Genomic DNA, 20,389 nt, shown 5'->3' with positions numbered 1-20,389 from the left:
TCTTATTGTGTCTATCAATGTTTGTGACAAAAAATCTATTGGCAACACTGAATCATAGGCATTTTTTCTAATTTAATGAGCCGTATGAATAAAGTTAAGTAAATGCTTCTACCTTGTAATAGTAAAAGATAGACGTAATTTAGATTTTATGAGAAAGGGAGAAAATTATAGTAAAAGCTTTTGCTACATTTTATTGATACTACCCATTATATTGATGTATCAGGTGACGACCAAGCCTGTGGTTGCTCGTGGCAAGTGCATGCCATTTGCCTGTAAAAGTTTGACGTTTGAATTTAAGACTCAAGGTTGCCAAACTAAGACTTTAAATTTGATGCCAACTTGAGGATAAAAGAGTTATTTAAAAAACAAAAATGTTTGTGAAAAACAACTCAAAAAAAAACAGCTTTAAGATAAAAAAATACAAAGTTATTTTTAACAAGAACTATAATTATTCAATTAATTAATTAACTGTCAAAGTGTCATCGTTGTCAAAAAAATAAGGTCGCCAATGCGATGAGATTTAAACAGCAGAAAAACATACCGTATAACTTGTTTTTAGAAGAATAAAGAAAAATTTTGGTAAGTATTAAGTAATTATCTTAGGTGAATTTGGATTCACCAATCATTTGTTGAATTGTCTTCGAAGAAACAAAATTACCCTAAAACAGTGGTTTTAAAGTTGTAGGGTTGGCAATTGATCTGCCAAACTTCAATTTGAAGTAGTCAATTTTATTTACATCAAAACTTTTACTTATTAAATTCTTCGGAAAATATTTCAATACGTTATAAATCTGTGGAAATGCGTGACGCACCTGGCAAGTTCGTTGTAATTCAGGAATGCGGAGAAGCAACTCTCCAAATTTGGCAGGACTGTCCGGATAATGGCTCAACGTATAATCTTGCAACGCTTTGAGAGCTTTTTCTTGCGAAGCTCGAACTTTTTCAGCCTCTCTCAACTCAGACGTATCTGCAACCACCAAAACCATAACTCTTGAATTTAAAATCCAAAATTCGACTCACCTGACGTTAGTAAAACGATTACCTTCATTGCCACATACTCGTACTGATCCACTCGCAACCTTCTCAACTGTTCCGTAAAATTCAACATCCTTTCTATACACGCTTGCATTCCCATGTCCCTGGCCTGATTCAATGTGATGCTTTTTCCTAAAGAGACTCGAATTTCGCCAGGAGTCGACATTGAACGAAAACAACAAGAGAAAAGCAGCAATTCGCACCAGGAGTTTATGAGCAAACAGATTTGGTCGTCGATCTACAATACTCCACTTTTAAAACAAACAAAATTAACGAAATTTTTACTACATACGGATATGTTTTTAAATAGTGGCAGACTTTTGCACCATTTGACTATTTTGTACAGTCGACGGTCGGCTATATTGCACAAATTCGCGACGAAATCTGGATTAGTGTCAGTCGAGCCGGCCAAAGCAGTGCCGGCTAAAAGAGGATGGTTTGATAGATTGTGGACGGCTCCGCTTCCTCCTTCTTTCCCCAAATGGCCTTCAGTGCTCAACTTGTTCAGCTCCACCTCGTTGTAGTGCCAAAGGTGCTCCACATCCATTATTTCCTTCAAAAACAGAGCTATTAAAGCATCTACCACAATTTTTATGCAAGGTTGGTAGCGTATCAATGACCACTATGACATTCAGTGTTACCAAATTACCACAACAAAAATGTCAAGAGTATAAATATTACAGCATTAATTAATTAACTGTTACTAACACTCCGCACTAAAAATAGTACCAATCGCGCTAAATTTAAATTTTTACTTGTTGTTTTACTTGTTCTATTAAACATTTTTTGGTACTTTAAATGGCAGATTTACAAAAAAATGATTTTTAATGTTGCAATTACCATAATATTTTAGTAATGTAAGGCTAGGATGTAAGACAAATGAGAACTAAGCAACATTTTTCAATTTATTTTCTGTAATTCTGTTAATTTGCTGATGCCCAAAGAGCGAGTTGTAAACCCAAAATACAGGGTGTAAGAACTCGCGACCCATAGAAAAATTTCAAGTAAGATAAGATATCAGAAACATGGAAAAAATGTTTAAAAAAATTCTATCTGTCAAAAATTTTGACATTTAACATTTTTTTTATGTCTATTTTCGTATCAACAAGAAACTACTGCCTAGGATTTAGGGATATTCGTGAATAGGTTGCCTTAAATTTCGTTAGGTTGGTTTTTGGTGACAAACAAAAAATATCGTAACCAGTATCAAAATTTAGGTTAAATCACCTGTTAGCTTGTATAGATAAAAACTCAATTGATAGTTGACAGCAGGTTGACAAAAAACGTCAACCGTCAACAAGGTGACACCAACCCTACGCATTCAAAATTACTTCTGAAAATTCTAGTTACAAACAACATGAAAAACGTGATTTTCCTAAAAATTGGTAATGTCTTGTTGAAAAATCTATCCCTTAAAATGTTCGTCAGATTAATGCTTTATTAACTAATTAAAAACGAGTATAAACTCACACTAACACAATAAACATTTAACGAAACACAAACTAAAAACGATTATTAACACTTAAAAAATCAACTAAACGGCGTTAAACCAAAATAATTTGACAGAAATGACAAAACATGACAGGTGCAAAATCGGCGGAGGAATACAAGCGCGCAAATGTCACCAACCTAACTGTACGCAACAACCGGTCCTGAGATAAGATTGTTTTAGTGATTTTAATGTTGTTAGTATATTTTAAAAAGTTTAATCTATCGCTGGAAACGCTATACTAATACAGGGTGTTTACGGTCTTGGGGTTGAAATTTAAATGAGATGATGTTCACGGTAGAAAAAAAACTGATACGCTATATAAAACAAAAATTCACGTTGTTAAAAGAAATTATTCATTTTACAATATTTGTTTGAGAACTGCTACTTTGGCTGCAACAATGGCCATTAGTATCATTATCTTAAAACATAATCACAACAACCAATTTATTATTTTAATATTTTGCCATACATGTTCATAAATTTGGATAAAAATTAAGAAAAACGAATCAAACCTATTGGAAACCATTCGCTGAAAGAGATTAAGCAGAAGATCCTCGAATTTTGATAAAAACTAAAGCAAAAGCAAATCAAAACTATGAAGTGACTTTTCTCTTTCATTGTGATGAATACGAATTTTTTATCTGTTGCAACAATACAATTTTATCTTAACAAGGAAATAATTTCAGTGACCCTCAAATCGTGTACCAATATTTTGGAGTTAAATAAACATTCTTGATAATAACAATTGTATGAGTTTTTTCTCGGTTACAGTATTTCTGTATTCTTTTATTATTAGGTCAATTTTCAACTTCAAGACTGTAAACACCCTGTATAAATCCAAATATGAATGAACTCATAATTTGTGTTTTTACCATATTTTTAATTACAAAACTTACTTGCAATAATGCTGGGACACCTCTCGATCCTGGCAAAGTTCCCCTTTTGTGATGAGAGACTGTTGTATCTGTTGGTTCCAATTTAACGGTTAAACCGTGATGCGTTTCACCCATATTCTGTCTTAAATCGGTTGAACTAGCCCTCAGTTCGGCATGATTTGTTAACGACGGTGGAAGTGAATATGAGCACTGATAAGTCGAACGGCCCCCTCTGGTCCTATCTTCTCTTATAGCTAAAAAAATTCGTTTCATTTACCACAAAAATAAAAAAAATATGTTAAATTTCAACTTGGCAACATTGACTATTAAATTCAAACGTCATCTTTACATTATTCAAATATTTTTTTTTTACTTTATGAAGAATATTTTTTTTATAATTTATGAAATACCTTCTAGCTTCATTCCGCATTGGAGACACTTGTCGAACCTGCACGCCGGACATTTCTTCCTCGTGGCGACGGTGACGGGACAGGCGGCCCCCCTTAGACAGACGTAATTTTTTCGATTTTGTACAGTGCGTTTGAAAAAGCCTTTGCACGATTCGCAACTGAATATTCCATAATGAAATCCTGAAATTTTATCACCGCATATCGGACACGGACTGTTGATGAGTTGTTGGCGAGATATTCCGGGTTGTGCGGGCAGAGATGTATGAACTAAGCCAGTCTTATCTTCGGTCTCGTCGAGACCGTCGTGGTCGGTGTATTGAACGCTGGGGTCCTCTTGGAGGCTTCGGTAGAGTACGTTGTGATGTAGGGGACTGTTGTGAATACTGTGCATATGGCGGCCCTGGATCACAAAAGAAAAAATCGTCAAAAATTGTGTTCGATGATTTTGACATAAGAATTGTTGGTTGCATAACTTCAACAATTTATTACAATTTCACAATATAAATTCGAAATCTGGACGACAATCATTTTCATTACATGAGTTATTCCTGTAACGTTATTATGTACAGTGTTTCCGAATAAAATAATGAGATAAAACATCAAACTATTTTTTTATTGGAAATCCAAATGCTACATAACCGATATGTAAAGAAATCTTTATCAAGAGCAAAGGAAAGTCTTATTGTTTTTTAAAATAGGGTTTAAAATGATTTCGTTCTGAAAGAGAAAATTATTATAGACAAAAATACCTGTTTCACATAACATGTTATTTTTTATTTCAGTTGTTGTCATTTCATTATTATGTTAATTTATATTAGTCATTTTATTAGTCAGATATATTGGTTTATAACATGAACACAGAGTGATTACTTGATTAGTTAAATGATCAGAAAAACCTAATTATGGTGATATTTGAATTATTGCAAAAATTTATACTATTTAGTCCTAATTGTGTTTTAGATTAATTAGACAAAAACATTTATTTATTTTGCCAACTTTCAACTCCAGTCACTTTACAAAAAACAGAAGTAAAAATTATTTAAGTTATTCAGAAGCACAATAAATTCTGGACTGGTAATCAATCAAGGTTTAGCGTGGGATGTAAAACTGGTGATGTTTTTGTAATAATTTATTGTTAACTTGTGAAAGAAAAGTTTTAATTTTAAATGTTAATTTTAATCTCTAGACATCATTTATTAGCACTAAAATTTTATCATAAATAGTAACGGCAAAATTTTCAATGAAGAACTACTTAATTTCTTATTTGAATAATTCCTAAAGCGTGAAATGTAAACTTAGAAGATTACGAGTTTAACAAGATGACTGTTCTCTTTTTTTTTCAATTTGTAATAATTTATTCACAACTTGGACAACAAAAGAAAGATGAGTCACAGACAAGCTCTAAATGACTAATCTAATAAAGCTCTCAACCGTAATTATTTTTGTTTATTTTTCATTCACATCGGAAGTTGCATAATAATTTCGACCACAAGAATTTGTAGTACCTAACCTGACTCGCACTCGCAGGTAGTTTGACCCACTTAAATATTCCAAAAAGTTAAAGGGTCAAAAAGAAATCACCTTATTTAACATAAAAAATAAAAATTTTAAGAAACTTGAATTTATTTTTATTTACCGATGTTTATTAATAAATCAGTTATTTGTGTATCAAGGGATTAACAAAACTTAAAGTATATTTCATTCTTCGCCGTCTCCATAGAAATAATCCTTTTCTCGCCTGGGCATTTTTTGAGTTCAAGTGATTCCCGTTGGCGCTTTAATCTGGGGAAATTTTTTGACATTTCCATTTTTTTAGCTTAAAGGGTTCAACCTCATAATATCAATTCTCCCTGGCGTATCTTGTTTTGTTGTATCCTTCCTTCCCAGCATTTATTAATTGCGTTATTTTTCGTTAATAATTAAAAATCATTCAGTTTTTCCTTAGTAACCCCCGTAACTAAGAAAAAATCGGAATCACTGCTTCAATGCATTTTTTACGAAATGCCCAGGCGGGATATTGATACATTTCATTAAGGAGGCGGTGATTTCATTAAAATTGGCATAACAGGTGGCTATGGAATTTCGTATTTAAGTTTGTAGCCCTGCGCATGTCCAGATTTAAAGTACACCCTAAGGTATGTTTGAAAACATAATCAATTTCTTTTTGGTCCTGTTTTAGGCATTTTAGGTTAATGGAATCAAATATACCAATTTGAATTAAGCCAAATTATTTTATCCACGGCAAAACGCGATTTTTCAGGCTTCTTCAGTATGCGAAGCTTCATTTCGTACAGATTTTCTTTTTCCACTCCGATCGCAACAACTTTACCATTGTTTAAAAATTCAAAATTTTGTCCTAAATTTTTATTGACAAAATCCATTCCCCTTTCGGATGCAACTTACACGGAAAACAAATTGTGTTTCATCTCCGGTGTGAATAAAACGTCTTTTAAAATTCCTGGAAGCCACTTATTATCAACGAAAGTCTGCATTTTCTACAAAGCAAATAGTGTATGTTTTTAGTGTTAAAACTACACCTACAAAGGGATGAAACAGGATGTTACACTTTTTATGGAAAAAACTCTCTGAAAACCTCTGAAAAAGGGTTCTTTAAAAATAAAATTTTAACTATCTTAGGGCCACTTTCATAATCGAATTAAAGAGACTTTAAAGTTAATGTTGGTTTAGAATGTGAAGAATGTGAACAATTATTTACTAAAGGGACAAAAATTTTGTCAATAAAAGCCACAAATAACATTAAACAGAGTTACAATTTAGCTTCCTTGTTTCCTCTTTTAATAGCCTATAGCAAAAAAAAATGTTGCAAATTATTTTTCCAACAGAATTAAATAGAGTCAAACTTTAAACCCTGATAACTTCGAAATTTTTATAGATAAATTTTTTTTAACATTTTTTCCATGTTCCTGGTATCATACCTTATATGGCATTTTTCTTTGGGGCGCGAGTTCTGGCGCACCTGTATTTTTTTTAGCTTCTAGCTTTTCAATAAAGTTTTCATAACAAGAACTGTTACGACGACCAATTTCTGAGACACCTTGCATATTCAATTTTAGTTGTAGCAAATTCAAGGAAAATAATTTATTTCAACTGAATTACAAGCTTGAAATAAACAAAAAAAAAAGGATTTAACTAAATTTTTGCAGTATAAAAATTAATAGCAATCAATTTTTTTCTTATTCATTGTTTGTTTTAAATTAATGTGCACATAACATTAAAATAATGTTTTCATAATTGGTGTTTAGGAGAATTAGCATCGTCAAGGTGGGTTTATAAATGTAAATATTAAACAAATCCACTGAATTATTATTAAAGAAGGCACAAATGCCAAATACTGGCTGTTTCTAGATTTATAAATAATGTATTTTATTCTTATATCTTAACATAATTTTACTTCTATGTATCAAGAGAGTAATCTTTCACAGACAGGTATGTACATACATACAATATTACATTACCCCCGTGTGGCATACAAAATTTTTCTACCAACATCCAAATTGAACAACTCCTCTCAACATTTGTTGACAAAGTTTACAGACGATTTCAGGTAAAAACTGTATTTTTTAGAATTATTTCATCAAAACGATGTAAAAATTTGTAATTGTGTATCTAATTAATCGAGCATAACGTTGATAAGTAGTTGCCTTGTCCTTTTAAATATTCATTTGAAACAAATGACTTTCCTTTAATTCTAATTAATTGTAAATCACATTCCAGACAAAACACAGTATTTAATTGGTGAACTTTTGTCTCAATTCGAATAATTACACGATTGAATCACTACTCCGTTCTCTAGTTAAAATCCGCACACGTACCCAATAATAATAAATAATTCAATCTTAACCGTGGGCACTAATTAGCCACTTTCAAGTGAATATCAAATCGATAGTGACAAGCGCTAGATTTCTGCAATGTAAAATCGCACCTTAAAACCTCACGTGGGCCGAACAATAAATTAATGAAAAACAAGCGAGCGACATTCCATCGAAGCGATTGACCGACTTGTGTCCCTAACAATTAAATCATACCAACCACGTAAGAAAAAAAAATTTCAAAAACACTGACCTGAATAGGACTGTGAGTAGGTGAGAATTGCTGTGTGGGCGATACCGAAACCGAAACACTCGAATAACTACAACAGCTCGAATGCGAGGCATCACTATTGTTCCGACTCAAATTCGGCGTTAACGTGATATGTCTTTGCGTCAAAGGGCTCTGATTTGGCGAACTGAACACACTGTACGCTGAATGAATGGCGGAGTCGGGACTAGGCGTCGGTGGGACGTTCAACGCCTTGTGCATTATGTCTTTGTGTATGAGGTCTTTGGGACCGATGATCGGGACGCCGGGCACGGGATGTCTCTGGCTGAGCAAGGGAGAGTTGCTGGGTGTGCTGTGCAACGAATAGTTGCCCATTGGGGGTTGTTTTAGCCTCATTATGGGACTCTCTTTCGAGTCGAGGTTTACAATGGTGTTCAGTTTGGGTTGCGACAGCGACAAATTCTCCGGAACCTGAAAATTGAAAATATGAATTAAAACAACAAATTTTCTATAATTAATAAAAAATCTTCAATTTAAAAATCCAAAATACCAGTAGGACCAACCAGCTTAAAATACAGGATGATTCAAAAGGACCATACCACTATTCCGGTAGTTTTTAGAATCAGTTTGATCTACCAACTTCCCTTACAACTTTTTTTAAGGAAGGTAATTTTGTGTGTGTTTTTTTTTTTTAAATAAAAGACGTTAAAACATGTAGTCCGACCCTTTTACATCACGATGTAACGATGAGTGACATTAGAAATGTAACCTTGTGAAAGCAATTTTGGTATAGTGCGCACCAGAGAAAAATTTCAAGTAAGATATCAGGAACATGGAAAAAATGTTTAAAAAATTCTATCTGTCAAAAAATTTTGACATTTATTTTCTGACATTTGACATTTTTTATGTCTATTTAATGATACTGATGAACTTGTATATGTTTTTTACAATTATTTAGTAAAGGTACAAATAATTTATCAATAAAAGCCACAAATAACATTAAAGAGAGTTACTCTTTTAAAAGCCTGTAGCAAAAAAACTTGGAAAATCATTTTTCCAACAAAAATAAATAGAGTCAAAGTGCAAAATTTAAACTCTCATAACTTCGAAATTGTTATAGATAAAAAAAAATTAACATTTTTTCCATGTTCCCAGTATCTCACCTTATATGGCATTTTTCTCTGGGGCGCGAGTTTTGGCGCACCCTGTATTTGTTCTATTCAAAATGTTTTCTTGATAGTGGTAAATAAGCATATTTCAGTATAAAATTTTATCTGGTTATAACAATAAATAAAATTCTCTTCCAGTACGTGTTTTAGTATATTTTAATACAAAAACATTTACTGCAAGAAACATCTCTTCTTAAAAAACTACATATTACATACAGAGTGGTGATAAAGGGGACATCCAAATAAGTTCCCATGACAAAAAATTGTTTGAGTTTTTTTTTCACGATTCAAAGATTAGATTTTGGATTAAGTTTTTGACCGTTTCGATTATGTAATCTTGAATCTAGTTAGCGGAATCGGCACATCTTGTAAGACTGAACAGATATCTAAATCAATTAAAAAATCACCAATTTGTGTCTTATGGTGTAAAAAAAACATTTAAAAAAATTAGCAAATTCGACAATAAATTAAATTTAACAACATCGGGAACAAAAAAACTAAGATGCCTACATGATAATATGAAAGTTGACAGTTCTGTTTTTTTTTTTCAAAAAATTCTGAATTCATTTTTATGCTTAGCTCAAAGTCTTCTATCACTATTCGAGAGTTGCTGCGACATTTTTGAACCACCCTGTATAATGTTTGAATATTTTCATAAGTGGCCATTTTACGTTTCATATAATTTATAAAATAAATTTAATCAATTAACAAAGACGTGTTTTAAAATATCTATCCGAAGGGCCGTTAACTTGATAAAAATGTGGACAACTAACTAATTTCAATAAAATTCCATCGAAATTCGAGTAATTCTACGTAATTCCATTGTTTACAGATTAATTCGAATAATTCCAAATGAGTTCCTGTAATTCCAACTTAATTTTCGTAATTTCAAAATAATTCCGAGAAGAAATTCAACGTAATTTTCAAAATAAATTATCTCCGATAATTCCAAAAATTCCAGTAATTCAAGTAAAAATCAAGTAATTCACAAATAACTTTAGTACTTTCAGACAAGACAATTAATAATTCCAAATATTTCCAAACAATTTTAAGCACTTTCGACTAAATTCCAAAAAATTGAATTCGACTCTCCCAACGAAAACTATAGTAACTCAAAATTTACAGTTTTGAGAAAAATTGCATTAAATCTTTCGATTATTAATAAAAAATCAAGGAAATGTTTAATATTATTGAAAATTGCTGAGGGTCTAAGTTTTGGTAATAATATTGTTTATTCAAAAAAAATTTTCTCATTGTTTTTGTATTTTGGGCCAACCATAAGCCATCGTAACTCAAAACCAATTTTATGAGTTACTATAGTTTCCGTTGAGAGAGTCGAACTAATTCCAAAGTTAACGACCCCTCGCGCCTGTCTAGAAATTAAAAAAAAAAACTAATTTTAAATTTCTTGATAAAACAAGTATACACGGTGTCTCAAAATTAAAGCATTCCGAGTTCGGAGCGTTGTAAGAGCTCCCCTTAGACTAAGAAAAAATCATTGATACAGAACAGTTTTTTAAATTACGTCCTACAAGGTATTCGTCTTTTAAGTTTTAACTTTGTTCATTACGGCAACATTGCGCGAACTGTACACCCTGTATCCACGTAAAATTTATGGTTAGCGACCTTTTTCCAAGTAACCATGCCGTTCCAAACTCCAAAGTAACAAAATAATAGATATTCTAGCCTCGTTGCCGATCCTTTTTGATCAAAATTTGCAAAAATGGAATATTTTTTTACTTGGTGTTAAATTAACTACTTCTACAAAAATGTTTTGGATTGTTGTTACACATAGTACCTATAATAAAAGCTCCGACATTCCTGGTCTTTATTTGAAGATTAAAATATGTATCTTCAGACCTCAATATTTTGTAGGATTTTAATTTTGGGACACCCGTAGATCTTAAAATGAAAGAATGAGGAATTTCATTCATATAGTCCTAAAATAATTTTAGTTTTCATTTTCCTATTCACTTAAGAAAAAGAAATCTAGAAGATAGCTAAGAAACCGTAAAAAGGTAGATTTAGGATGGATTTATAAAACGAGCGAGATGCGAGTTTTGCAATATTCTGAGTAATATATTGCGCCCAGCTTTATTCAAAAAGCAGAGATTAATAGATAATAATACACATGTAATGAGTTTACGTTGACAAAGGAGTTAAGAGTACTTACAAGCTAACTTTAGTGAATTTCAGACCAGTTTGTATAACAGTAAAATAATCGCTAATTGCTTATATCATGAATTCCACCTTCATTTAAAATTATAAAATGATCACACAAAAACCTGTTATTCCGCAATTTGATGTTTCATTCAAAAAATAAGTGAGAAATGCTAGAAACGACAAATTTTAATTACTTGCTAGTTCTAATTTTAAATATAATTAAACGTTTGACAGTCTGAAAATTCGCCTAGTTATTTAGTCCATATGTAAAACAAAATTTAACTTTTAAAAATTCAAACCATAAATAATGTTTTATCAAGTAGGTGTCTGTGATCACAATTTTCATTAAACGAATTTATAACAAGAAATTTGAAATTATTTACGTACGTCCGACCACTTTTATTAACACAACTTCTATTTGCAAACCAAAAAATATTTCATAGATGTGAATTAGTAAAATAAGAAAATATAGTAAATAAAAAACATAGAAAAAATAATATATGTTGTGCTGTAAAAAGTATGGAACCAAACGTGTTTTGCTCAATCTGTTTATATTTTGGAAAAACTAATTGGTGAATAATAAAGTACTATAAAAATGTGATGTTTTATCGAGAATAAAATTTTTCGAAATTTTCTTTTGTTTTTGAATTCCAGAATTTTAAAAATTTTTTTAAATGGCAACCCACTATAAAACCATTTTTCTCATAAAGGATTACATAAACTGCAATTTTAACAAAAAAAAAAAACGCCTAACTCAAAAACAAAACAAAATTTCGTTCTCAAAATACAATCACATTTTTTATATTACTTTAAAAAAACGCTTGGTTCCATACTTTATAATCACTCTGTATATGCAAACTTTGTTTCTAATGTTTAGACAACGTATTTTCTTATTGGCATGAACGATAAAGAAAAAAAAAGTTATACAAAAGTCTGAGACAAAGCAATTTGAAACAGTTATTGGTTACTTGTATATGAGACATGTATGCATATTGATGCACAATTTCAATTCTGCCAACCTGAGATCCGTTATCATCATCGACACACATATCTCTCTCATGATCGCTGAGTTCTCCTTCCCACGACATGGGTCTGGGTACGTCCGCCCCATCCCTTTTCTTTTTATGTCGCATATTAACGGCACATTGGAAGTCGATTTGCGCCACTTCGGCGTCGGAACTGTCGAGGACGTCGCCGTTGGTGAGAAGGCCAGGATGGGGCGCGCTCCTGGTGCGTTGAGGTTCCCCCGTTGGCAAATCACAGTTCGTAATCGGCGTCGATGGATACGGGGGCTCCATGTTGATGGGGGTTACGGACACGTTCGGAGACCTCATGTCTGCGGCCATCACGGCCTAGATCAGCTCACTCCGACGCTTCCGGACGGCTCGGGCATTGTCACCTTAGGCCGCATCAACTGAAACAACACAATTTTTATAAATATAAACTCAAAAATTTCGTTTTTTCAGTCATTAAAAAAAAAAAAAAGAAATGTAATTGATTTGAGCTTGGGGAGGGTTTTTACTATTTTCCTGATTAATAATTAATAAATATATAGGATTCAGTTGAGATAGTTATTTATTCCATTCATTTACCTCCATGTAAGCTCCATGACCAAAAATAAAATTTTCAATTTTATGGCTGTATTTTAGTGAGTTAGAGCTCAAACTCGTCGAATAAAAATTATTTTATACAAAATAAAATTTATAAAACTTTCTGCAAGAAGAACTTTTCGGGTTTTTTGTATCTCAAATAGTTTTCGAGATATTTGATAGCAAATAACGCATTCTATAAAAAAACTATTATGAATTAACGTAAAAATGGTTGTAAAAGTTGTAAGCAACGTGATTGGGCCGTTTAGATTTTTGAATTCATTCGAAAATTTAATGCATCGATGTGATTGGTCCGTTTGAAGTCGGCCATTATTATGATGTGAGTAACCATGGAGAAACCAATCAGTTTAGACTTTGGTTCCATTCAATACAGCAAAATTGGTTAATTCGGTTTTGCATTCATTAGACGCTCGTAATTCCAATTTTTAATAAAAATAATTATATATATTATTTGCACCTTCGTTTTTTTGTAAGAAATAAAAAGTTGTTAGTTTTTACTCATCACAGGATGAGTAAAACGTAACACAAACGGTCGACGAGGATACAGAAATCAAAATTTTCTTCAAATCTGAACATTTACAGCAAGAAGTGCAGCCTCACTTTTTTCGAAGAAGATAAAAAAAAAGTGTTTTCTATAAGCTGCAGAATTTCCAATGTACCTACAACCAACATTCCGTCACAAACAATTTTGGCGTAAACTTGGGATTTAGGTACCATGATGCAAAGTGAGGCAAAAAATTGTTTTTTTAAAGAGTGTGCGATATTTGAATATCTCAAAAACTATTTAAGATTCAAAAAAAAAAACGAAGATTGTCTTCTAGGAAATTCTATAAGCTTTAATTTTGTATGAAAACACTCACGGTTTTCGAGATACAGGGTGATTTTTAAAAAAAAAACGGCAGGCGCCGTAGAATTTTATTTATGGTCCGAGTTCAAAAATTAAATGTCTATTAATAAAACATAAGCTGCCAATTTTGGGCTACATTCAACATTCTAAATTTAAATTGCCTATATTTTTTTCGCCATAATTTTGAAGGTATTAGTTTTCTTGGTACAGACATGCGGAATATATTTCACTTTTACTAAAAATTATTGTTTATAAAAATTAGACGATGTCATTATTGTCATGTCAAAAAATAGAAAGAGAAAATATGATTAACATTTTTTGAAATTTTTAATACAAAAATACAATAATAATAATTACCCATAACAAATCAGAAAAACATCTACTTTAGTGTGATTAATTTCTTTTATTATTATTTATTTATTTTGTTTATTTTTAATAAGATTATTGTTAGTCGATTTTTTTATTGACACCATGCAACAAGATTTTAATAACTGTTATTAATTTTGATAATTTTTTAAACAGATATTTTTTAGCAAAAGTAGGACATATTGCACATGTCTGTACTCAGAAAACTAATATCCTCCAAATTATTAAGAAAAATGAGTCCCTGTTTAAAATTAGAAAGTGAATATAGGCCAAAATATACTATGATATTTAGAAATATTCTAAAATTGTTAACTTATACCAAGTATATTAAGCCATTTTATTTAGTTTTTTAATTTTTGAAATCGGACCATAAATAAAACTTCTACAGTAACTGCCGTTTTTTAAAATCTGTAGATATAAGCTGTATGAGCTACAAACCATAAAACCGCAACTTTTTGGTGCCCACTGAAGACAAAAATTCTGTTGAGCATACAGGTGTGTCAGAACTCGCGCCCCAGAGAAAATTCTCAAGTAAGATAAGAAAAGAACAAGGACAAACTGTTTAAAAAAAAATATCTGGCAAAATTTTTTGACATTTGGCATTTTTTTATGTCTATTTTGTGTTACTGATGATCTTGTATATGTTTTTTCATTATTTAGTAAAGGTACAAAAATTTTACTAATAAAAGCCAGAAAATAAGTTAAATATAGTTACAATTTAGGATACAGCTTTCTTGTTTTCTTTTTTAATAGCCTGCAGCAAAAAAACTTGGAAAATTATTTTCCAACAGAAATAAATAAAATCAAAGTTCAAAATTTAAACTCTCATAACTTTGAAATTTTATAGGTAGAATTTTTTTAACATTTTTTCTGTTTCCGGTTTCTTACCTTTCCCTGGGGCACCAGTTCTGGCGCATATTCTACAATCCCTTTTTGAACATTACTTGAATGGATTAAAAATCCAAAAAAATTATGTATGAAAAACTCTGTACTGTACTATAAGTCAGTCAAAAAAAACAAAAACAAACTATATGCGTCGAAAATTCTTCCATTTAATTAATTATTATTAGACTATGATTTTTTTCATTATTTTGCTGTTTCAGACCATATATTGATGCCCCCCAAACTCGCGGCGTCACATTATGACAAAAGTCTGCAAACCGCAATAACGTGTGGGTTGACAGTATCAGTAAACAGAGAGAGAGCCCAGACGACATTCTTACAACTTCCATTTAGTTTTGCATACACGTATAACCAAGCATTTGCCCTTGTAGCAACAGTGAAATAACAAATGTCCAACAACAGCGAAATATCTTTTACAACAATGACAGTGATTGTGAGTTTTCAATTTAGTTTTCGAAATTTTTATTGGAAAAATCGACCGTGACATACATGATATGACAAGCGCAAATTAAAATTATTATTTTCAAAAATAAAACGGTTCCAAATGTGTGTCAAGAAATATTTCGATTGCTATGAGAAATCAAGATGTTTTAAGCAGAACGGAAATCGCTACTTATTGACTCACAATTTTTTCTTACTTTGTCGAGATCAAAATAAGACTTTAATTCAAACTTTTACTTAATCTCTTTCGAGGTTAAATTTATTTGCACATCACTGCAGCCAAATGCACCGGTCCTGGATGTGAATGGCCGATTTGGTAACCGTTCATTGCACAATGACTTCCAAATTCCAGTCTCCGAAATAATATTTGAAATGCCGTTTAAAACTCTTAAATTAATTGTGACTCATGTGGAAGGCATTGTTATGCAAAATATTTCTCTAAGGACATTCAGAGGAGGTATTGTGGTAACTCGCCAACAGGTTTCGAACTAAATACTCGTAATAATGGACTAACTAGATGGATATACATTTTCGAAAATTTTCGCTGAAAGGACAAAAAAGAAAAAACATTTTGACAGTGGAGTGGTTTAATGCACTGCTTGTCCTGTAATTAAGTGCCATAAAAGGTTCACCTCTGGCTGCGGGGTATAAAAAAGAAACAGTTCGGTTTCACTGCACACGTGAGAAAATCTCTTCTTCAAACAGAAATTTTGAATAAGGGGTTTTTGCCCCACACAAGACAAAAATAACTATTTAAGTGCTTTGACAAATTTGAAATGTAAATAAGTTTTGTATACATTATTAACATACCATCAAGTAATTATTGTTGGTAAATTATCTCGAATAAGTTATAAAAAATTACTCTTACATACACATTCACTTCCAGTTTGTTCAAAAAATGGTTTTTCGAAACCTTTCAAATATGAATAAATTAAACGCCAAGAGAATCGTGTTCAAATAAAGAAAAAATAATGAATGATTCAAATTAATAAATAATTTACTTATTAAGTAAATAATAATTGTAAGTCGATTTGTCATAGTCAAAAAAAAATCCTATACTTGCGGTTTACCACATATCGATTATGCAATTGTCTATTTTTCTGCTGATGAATTATCCTTAACTAGTTTTTCCAAATCTAAACAAACATTAATACATGGACTTTAATTCAGTCTTTTTGTAAAAACCGAGTCGAAGGTTTTCCGCATACAACCTTCATGGGAAATAATTTAGTTTTTTATTTCATTGTAACACTATTTTTGGTAGATACCGGACCAGCAGTTGCAAATCTGAGATTAGAAATATTAGTTCCTGAATCCGTTTGAAACTATTTTTCTTATTTTGTATTAAAACAATTACTACTTTTTCATTAATGTATAAATCCGCATCCAAACTTTTAAAAGCATTCAAAGTCTGCAAACTTTTTACTTATCACTCGTTGAAACTACGGAAATGCCGAATTAATTACCACTTCTGGCACTAGAGAAATGCATTTCCGTTGTGCTTAAGTTTGGAGTTTGTGTCTTTCAATTTGTATAAAACATGACATAAATTGTAATGTTTATTTTAATTACTTTAATTCAGTTCCCATTTCCTCCAGTAATGTCTTCCTTTTTATTGTAATTAGTTAAATGTGACATACCTATTTATAGACAAAAATTTGTTAAAAATTAGTCCCTACTTTCTATCACTGTATAACGTTCAAAATTTTTAGTTTATAATTGAAACGCTGAGTGGAAAAACGCAACAATGTTTTTTCAACTTTAAGCTCCCCTAACTCAATAATTTTTTTTGGGATTTTATACTAATTTGGACAATAAAATGGAAATGGATTAAAAAGATGTAGTGTGAAAGGTATTTCTTTCAAGATTATACATTTTGCAATTGTTGCCTCGCATAACTCAAACACAAAACAATATTTCACTCTCAAAACACGGTCACATTGTTGTAGCACTTTTTTATTAATAATTACTTTCCAAAACACAAATAATTAATAAAATGTGTATATGTGTATACTATACTGGGTGTTTCAAAGCTCGCGACCCAGAGGAAAATCCCAAGTAATATAACATACCAGGAACATAAAAAAAATGCTTAAAAAATTCTATTTGTCAAAAAATTTTAACATTTGACATTTTTTATGTATACAGAGTGCGCTAGAACTCGCGCCCCAGAAAAAATGCCATATAAGATATAAGATATAAGATACCAGAAATATGGAAAAAATGTTTAAAAAATTCCTTCTATAAAAATTTCGAAGTTATGAGACTTTAAATTTTGTACTTTGATTTATTTCTGTTGGAAAAAGGATTTTCCAAGTTTTTTTTTCCTACAGGCTATTAGAAGGGGGAGGAAGCTGTATCCTTAATTGTAACTCTTTTTAATGTTATTTGTAGCTTTTATTGGCAAATTTTTTGTACCTTTACTAAATAATTCTACAAAAACATATACAAGATCATCAGTATCATTAAATAGACATAAAAAAATATCAAATGTCAAAAAATCAATATCATAATTTTTTAACAGCTAGAATTTTGTAAACATTTTTTCCATGTTCCTGGTATCTTATCTTACTTGAAATTTTTCTCTGGGGCACGTGTTCTGGCGCAGACTGTATGTAAGTATATTAATGTAACTAATTCAATTTTCCTATTTTAGTTACCGCAACTTTATTACACAGGATGTCAGGATAAATTTATTTTATTTTTTTTGTATAAATTTTCTTGTTTGACCCTTAATGATTATTCTAGTTGTCATTAGTTTTTTACAAAATCACAAGCCAGTTATTCAAGTCCACAAGTCTTGTTAACGTTAAACCTACCAATAAAAACAAGGCAAGATAAATCTTCCATCGTTACAAAAATCGCCGCGGTTTCTGCTCGGTATCTATTTGCATGTTATATTTCACACCGTTAAATAAAATTATACATTGCGGTTCAATAAAAATTCCTGTTCGTGATTCGATAAATTCGCACACAAGGTGATCGAGTTTCAGTTTTTTCTCCATTATTATCTTCTCGATTCGATTAGTACTTACTAAACATGTATTATAAAACAACTGTCAATAAACTTGCAAAAAACTATTGAGAAAAAAAATGTTAAAAAACTGCTTTTAGCGCTTGACTAACCCGAAAGTGTGTACTTGCTTGTAGTATGCATTATTCCAAGTAATAAGTAGTTTTTGCTTGCGGTTAATTCGATCGATGATAAGATGGAGTTCATCGTGTTCTCATCGTCCTTCCTAGAAGGCCACAATTAGCAAAAATCTCATTTGCGAATTTTTTCGAAGCTTTCACATCCGATTCGGTGATATTCTGTTGCATGCAGAAATCATCTTTCAACACTAGGAGTGCTATTAACGCAACCGTTGCTTTATTTCGTAATTTCATAAATAACAACGCAACTATTAATTTAATAAATGGAAACTGTACATGTTGGCAACACCTTATACGGTTTTATTAATTTATGTGCAAGTGGATATGTGCAGTTGCTCGGAAGGCATTTCTATGTGCATATTGGAATGCACACCGATCTGGGTGGAGCTTTGTAGGGTCAAGACACCGCGTCGATATCAAAAGAAAAACGTTTCTTGGGCCCCGAGGCCTGCCTTCCAGCCACTGCAATTTATTCAGCACAAAACACAAAAATAAATACATGACAAACTTCTGAAGATTTTTGAGTAATTACAAGGCTTGAAGCCTTCAACAATCAAACTTGATTGATTTTGAGCGATTTCAAGCAGGTAGAAACACCCGAAAAACCAAACAAAGTCTTATTTATTTCGACTTTTATCGCACATTGTTGCAAGTGAAGTCTCTAAGCCAGTTGTTAAAGTATAGTACGTGAGAAAATTAAGTGGCTTATTGCATAATAAATTACTGTATTTTAATGATCATGGACATTTTATTACTGCTTCTGCAAGACGCACCTTAAGCTTTTAAGTGCGGAAATTGTAAAGGTTTTAGTGGTCAAGTAGTTACATTTCCACTCATTATTTGCCGCATCGGGGCAATAAAATTCATTTTGTTACAAGTTGCAAAATGAATTATTCGTACAGGGTGAATCGAGACGTGCTGCCTCGGCGGTAAAACTTGATTCATCTTCTACAGTGGATTTGTTACTGACAATTCTCATAGGTTTCTCAAGTACTAGCAAAAACGATGCGTTTGTCCAAATTACTTAAAATACGTATTAATTACGCCAATCACTTACATTAAAATTATCTTCTTTAAAATAAAAAATTGCAACTTTCAAGAGTATTTACTTAAGAAAACTTGGAACAAAATTTTTGTTTGCAATTTTGAGAGTAACTAAATAGTTCCAAAAACCACCCTACACCTACCTCTATGCTGATACGGTCCTGGTGAATCACCCTGTATAGAAGATTATTAATTTTAAGTGAATACTTGTAGTTTTATTGATATTGATTTTTTTCTTATTTTTAAAATATTTTTTCTTAGTAAATTTTTTCTTAGGTATAGATAAATATCTATCTATACCTAAAAATAATAGTTTCGTGTGAATCACCAAACTTTTATTCAATATTTCAATTCAATGCAATAGAGCTTAATATTCACTAATCAAAAAAACTACTTTTGTTTTTTATCGTCTTAACATTTGATTAAAAATCTGTTTTTATTAATACAAGTAGGTATTGTACCTAATTAGGCTAGTAAACAGTAAATTCTTGTTTTTAACAAATACTATTAAATGGAAAAAAAGTTCAATTATCTAGTTACTATAGTTGTGTCTACAAGTATATTAACAAAAAAACAAAAGGTTAATTATGTTTTTCTTTGTCTTGTTGAACAAAATTTTTGTTTGCAATTTTGTGAGTAACTAAATAGTTCCAAAAACCACCCTACACCTACCTCTATGCTGGTACGGTCCGGTTGAATCACCCTGTATATGAGATTTTTAATTTTAAGTGAATACTTGTAGTTTTATTGATATTTATTTTCTTGTTATTTTTAAAATACATTTTTTTAGTATTTATCTATACCTAAAAATAATAGTTACAA

At 31.3% G+C, this 20,389-nt stretch overlaps 1 protein-coding gene across 2 annotated transcripts in view; it reads right to left on the bottom strand.

Moving 5' to 3' along the window:
- The window catches only part of LOC123010099 (nuclear hormone receptor FTZ-F1 beta), a 38,112-nt gene that overhangs the window by 2,076 nt on the left and 15,647 nt on the right, over positions 1–20,389 (bottom strand). For both annotated transcript variants that reach the window (XM_044406782.1, XM_044406783.1), the window contains exons 2-8: positions 12,223–12,617; positions 7,896–8,342; positions 3,813–4,212; positions 3,424–3,656; positions 1,328–1,588; positions 1,021–1,273; positions 813–967 (exon numbers count right to left, since the gene is read on the bottom strand). In XM_044406782.1, coding sequence (XP_044262717.1) covers positions 813–967; positions 1,021–1,273; positions 1,328–1,588; positions 3,424–3,656; positions 3,813–4,212; positions 7,896–8,342; positions 12,223–12,549 — 2,076 coding nt within the window. In that variant the 5' untranslated portion in view covers positions 12,550–12,617. The remainder of the gene's footprint in view (positions 1–812; positions 968–1,020; positions 1,274–1,327; positions 1,589–3,423; positions 3,657–3,812; positions 4,213–7,895; positions 8,343–12,222; positions 12,618–20,389) is intronic.

This window comes from Tribolium madens, unplaced genomic scaffold, assembly GCF_015345945.1.
Source record: "Tribolium madens isolate multiple individuals breed KSU strain unplaced genomic scaffold, Tmad_KSU_1.1 Scaffold_7;HRSCAF=85;Tcas5.2_LG10, whole genome shotgun sequence".
Lineage (NCBI taxonomy): Eukaryota > Metazoa > Arthropoda > Insecta > Coleoptera > Tenebrionidae > Tribolium > Tribolium madens.
This window is presented reverse-complemented; position numbering and strand designations above follow the sequence as displayed.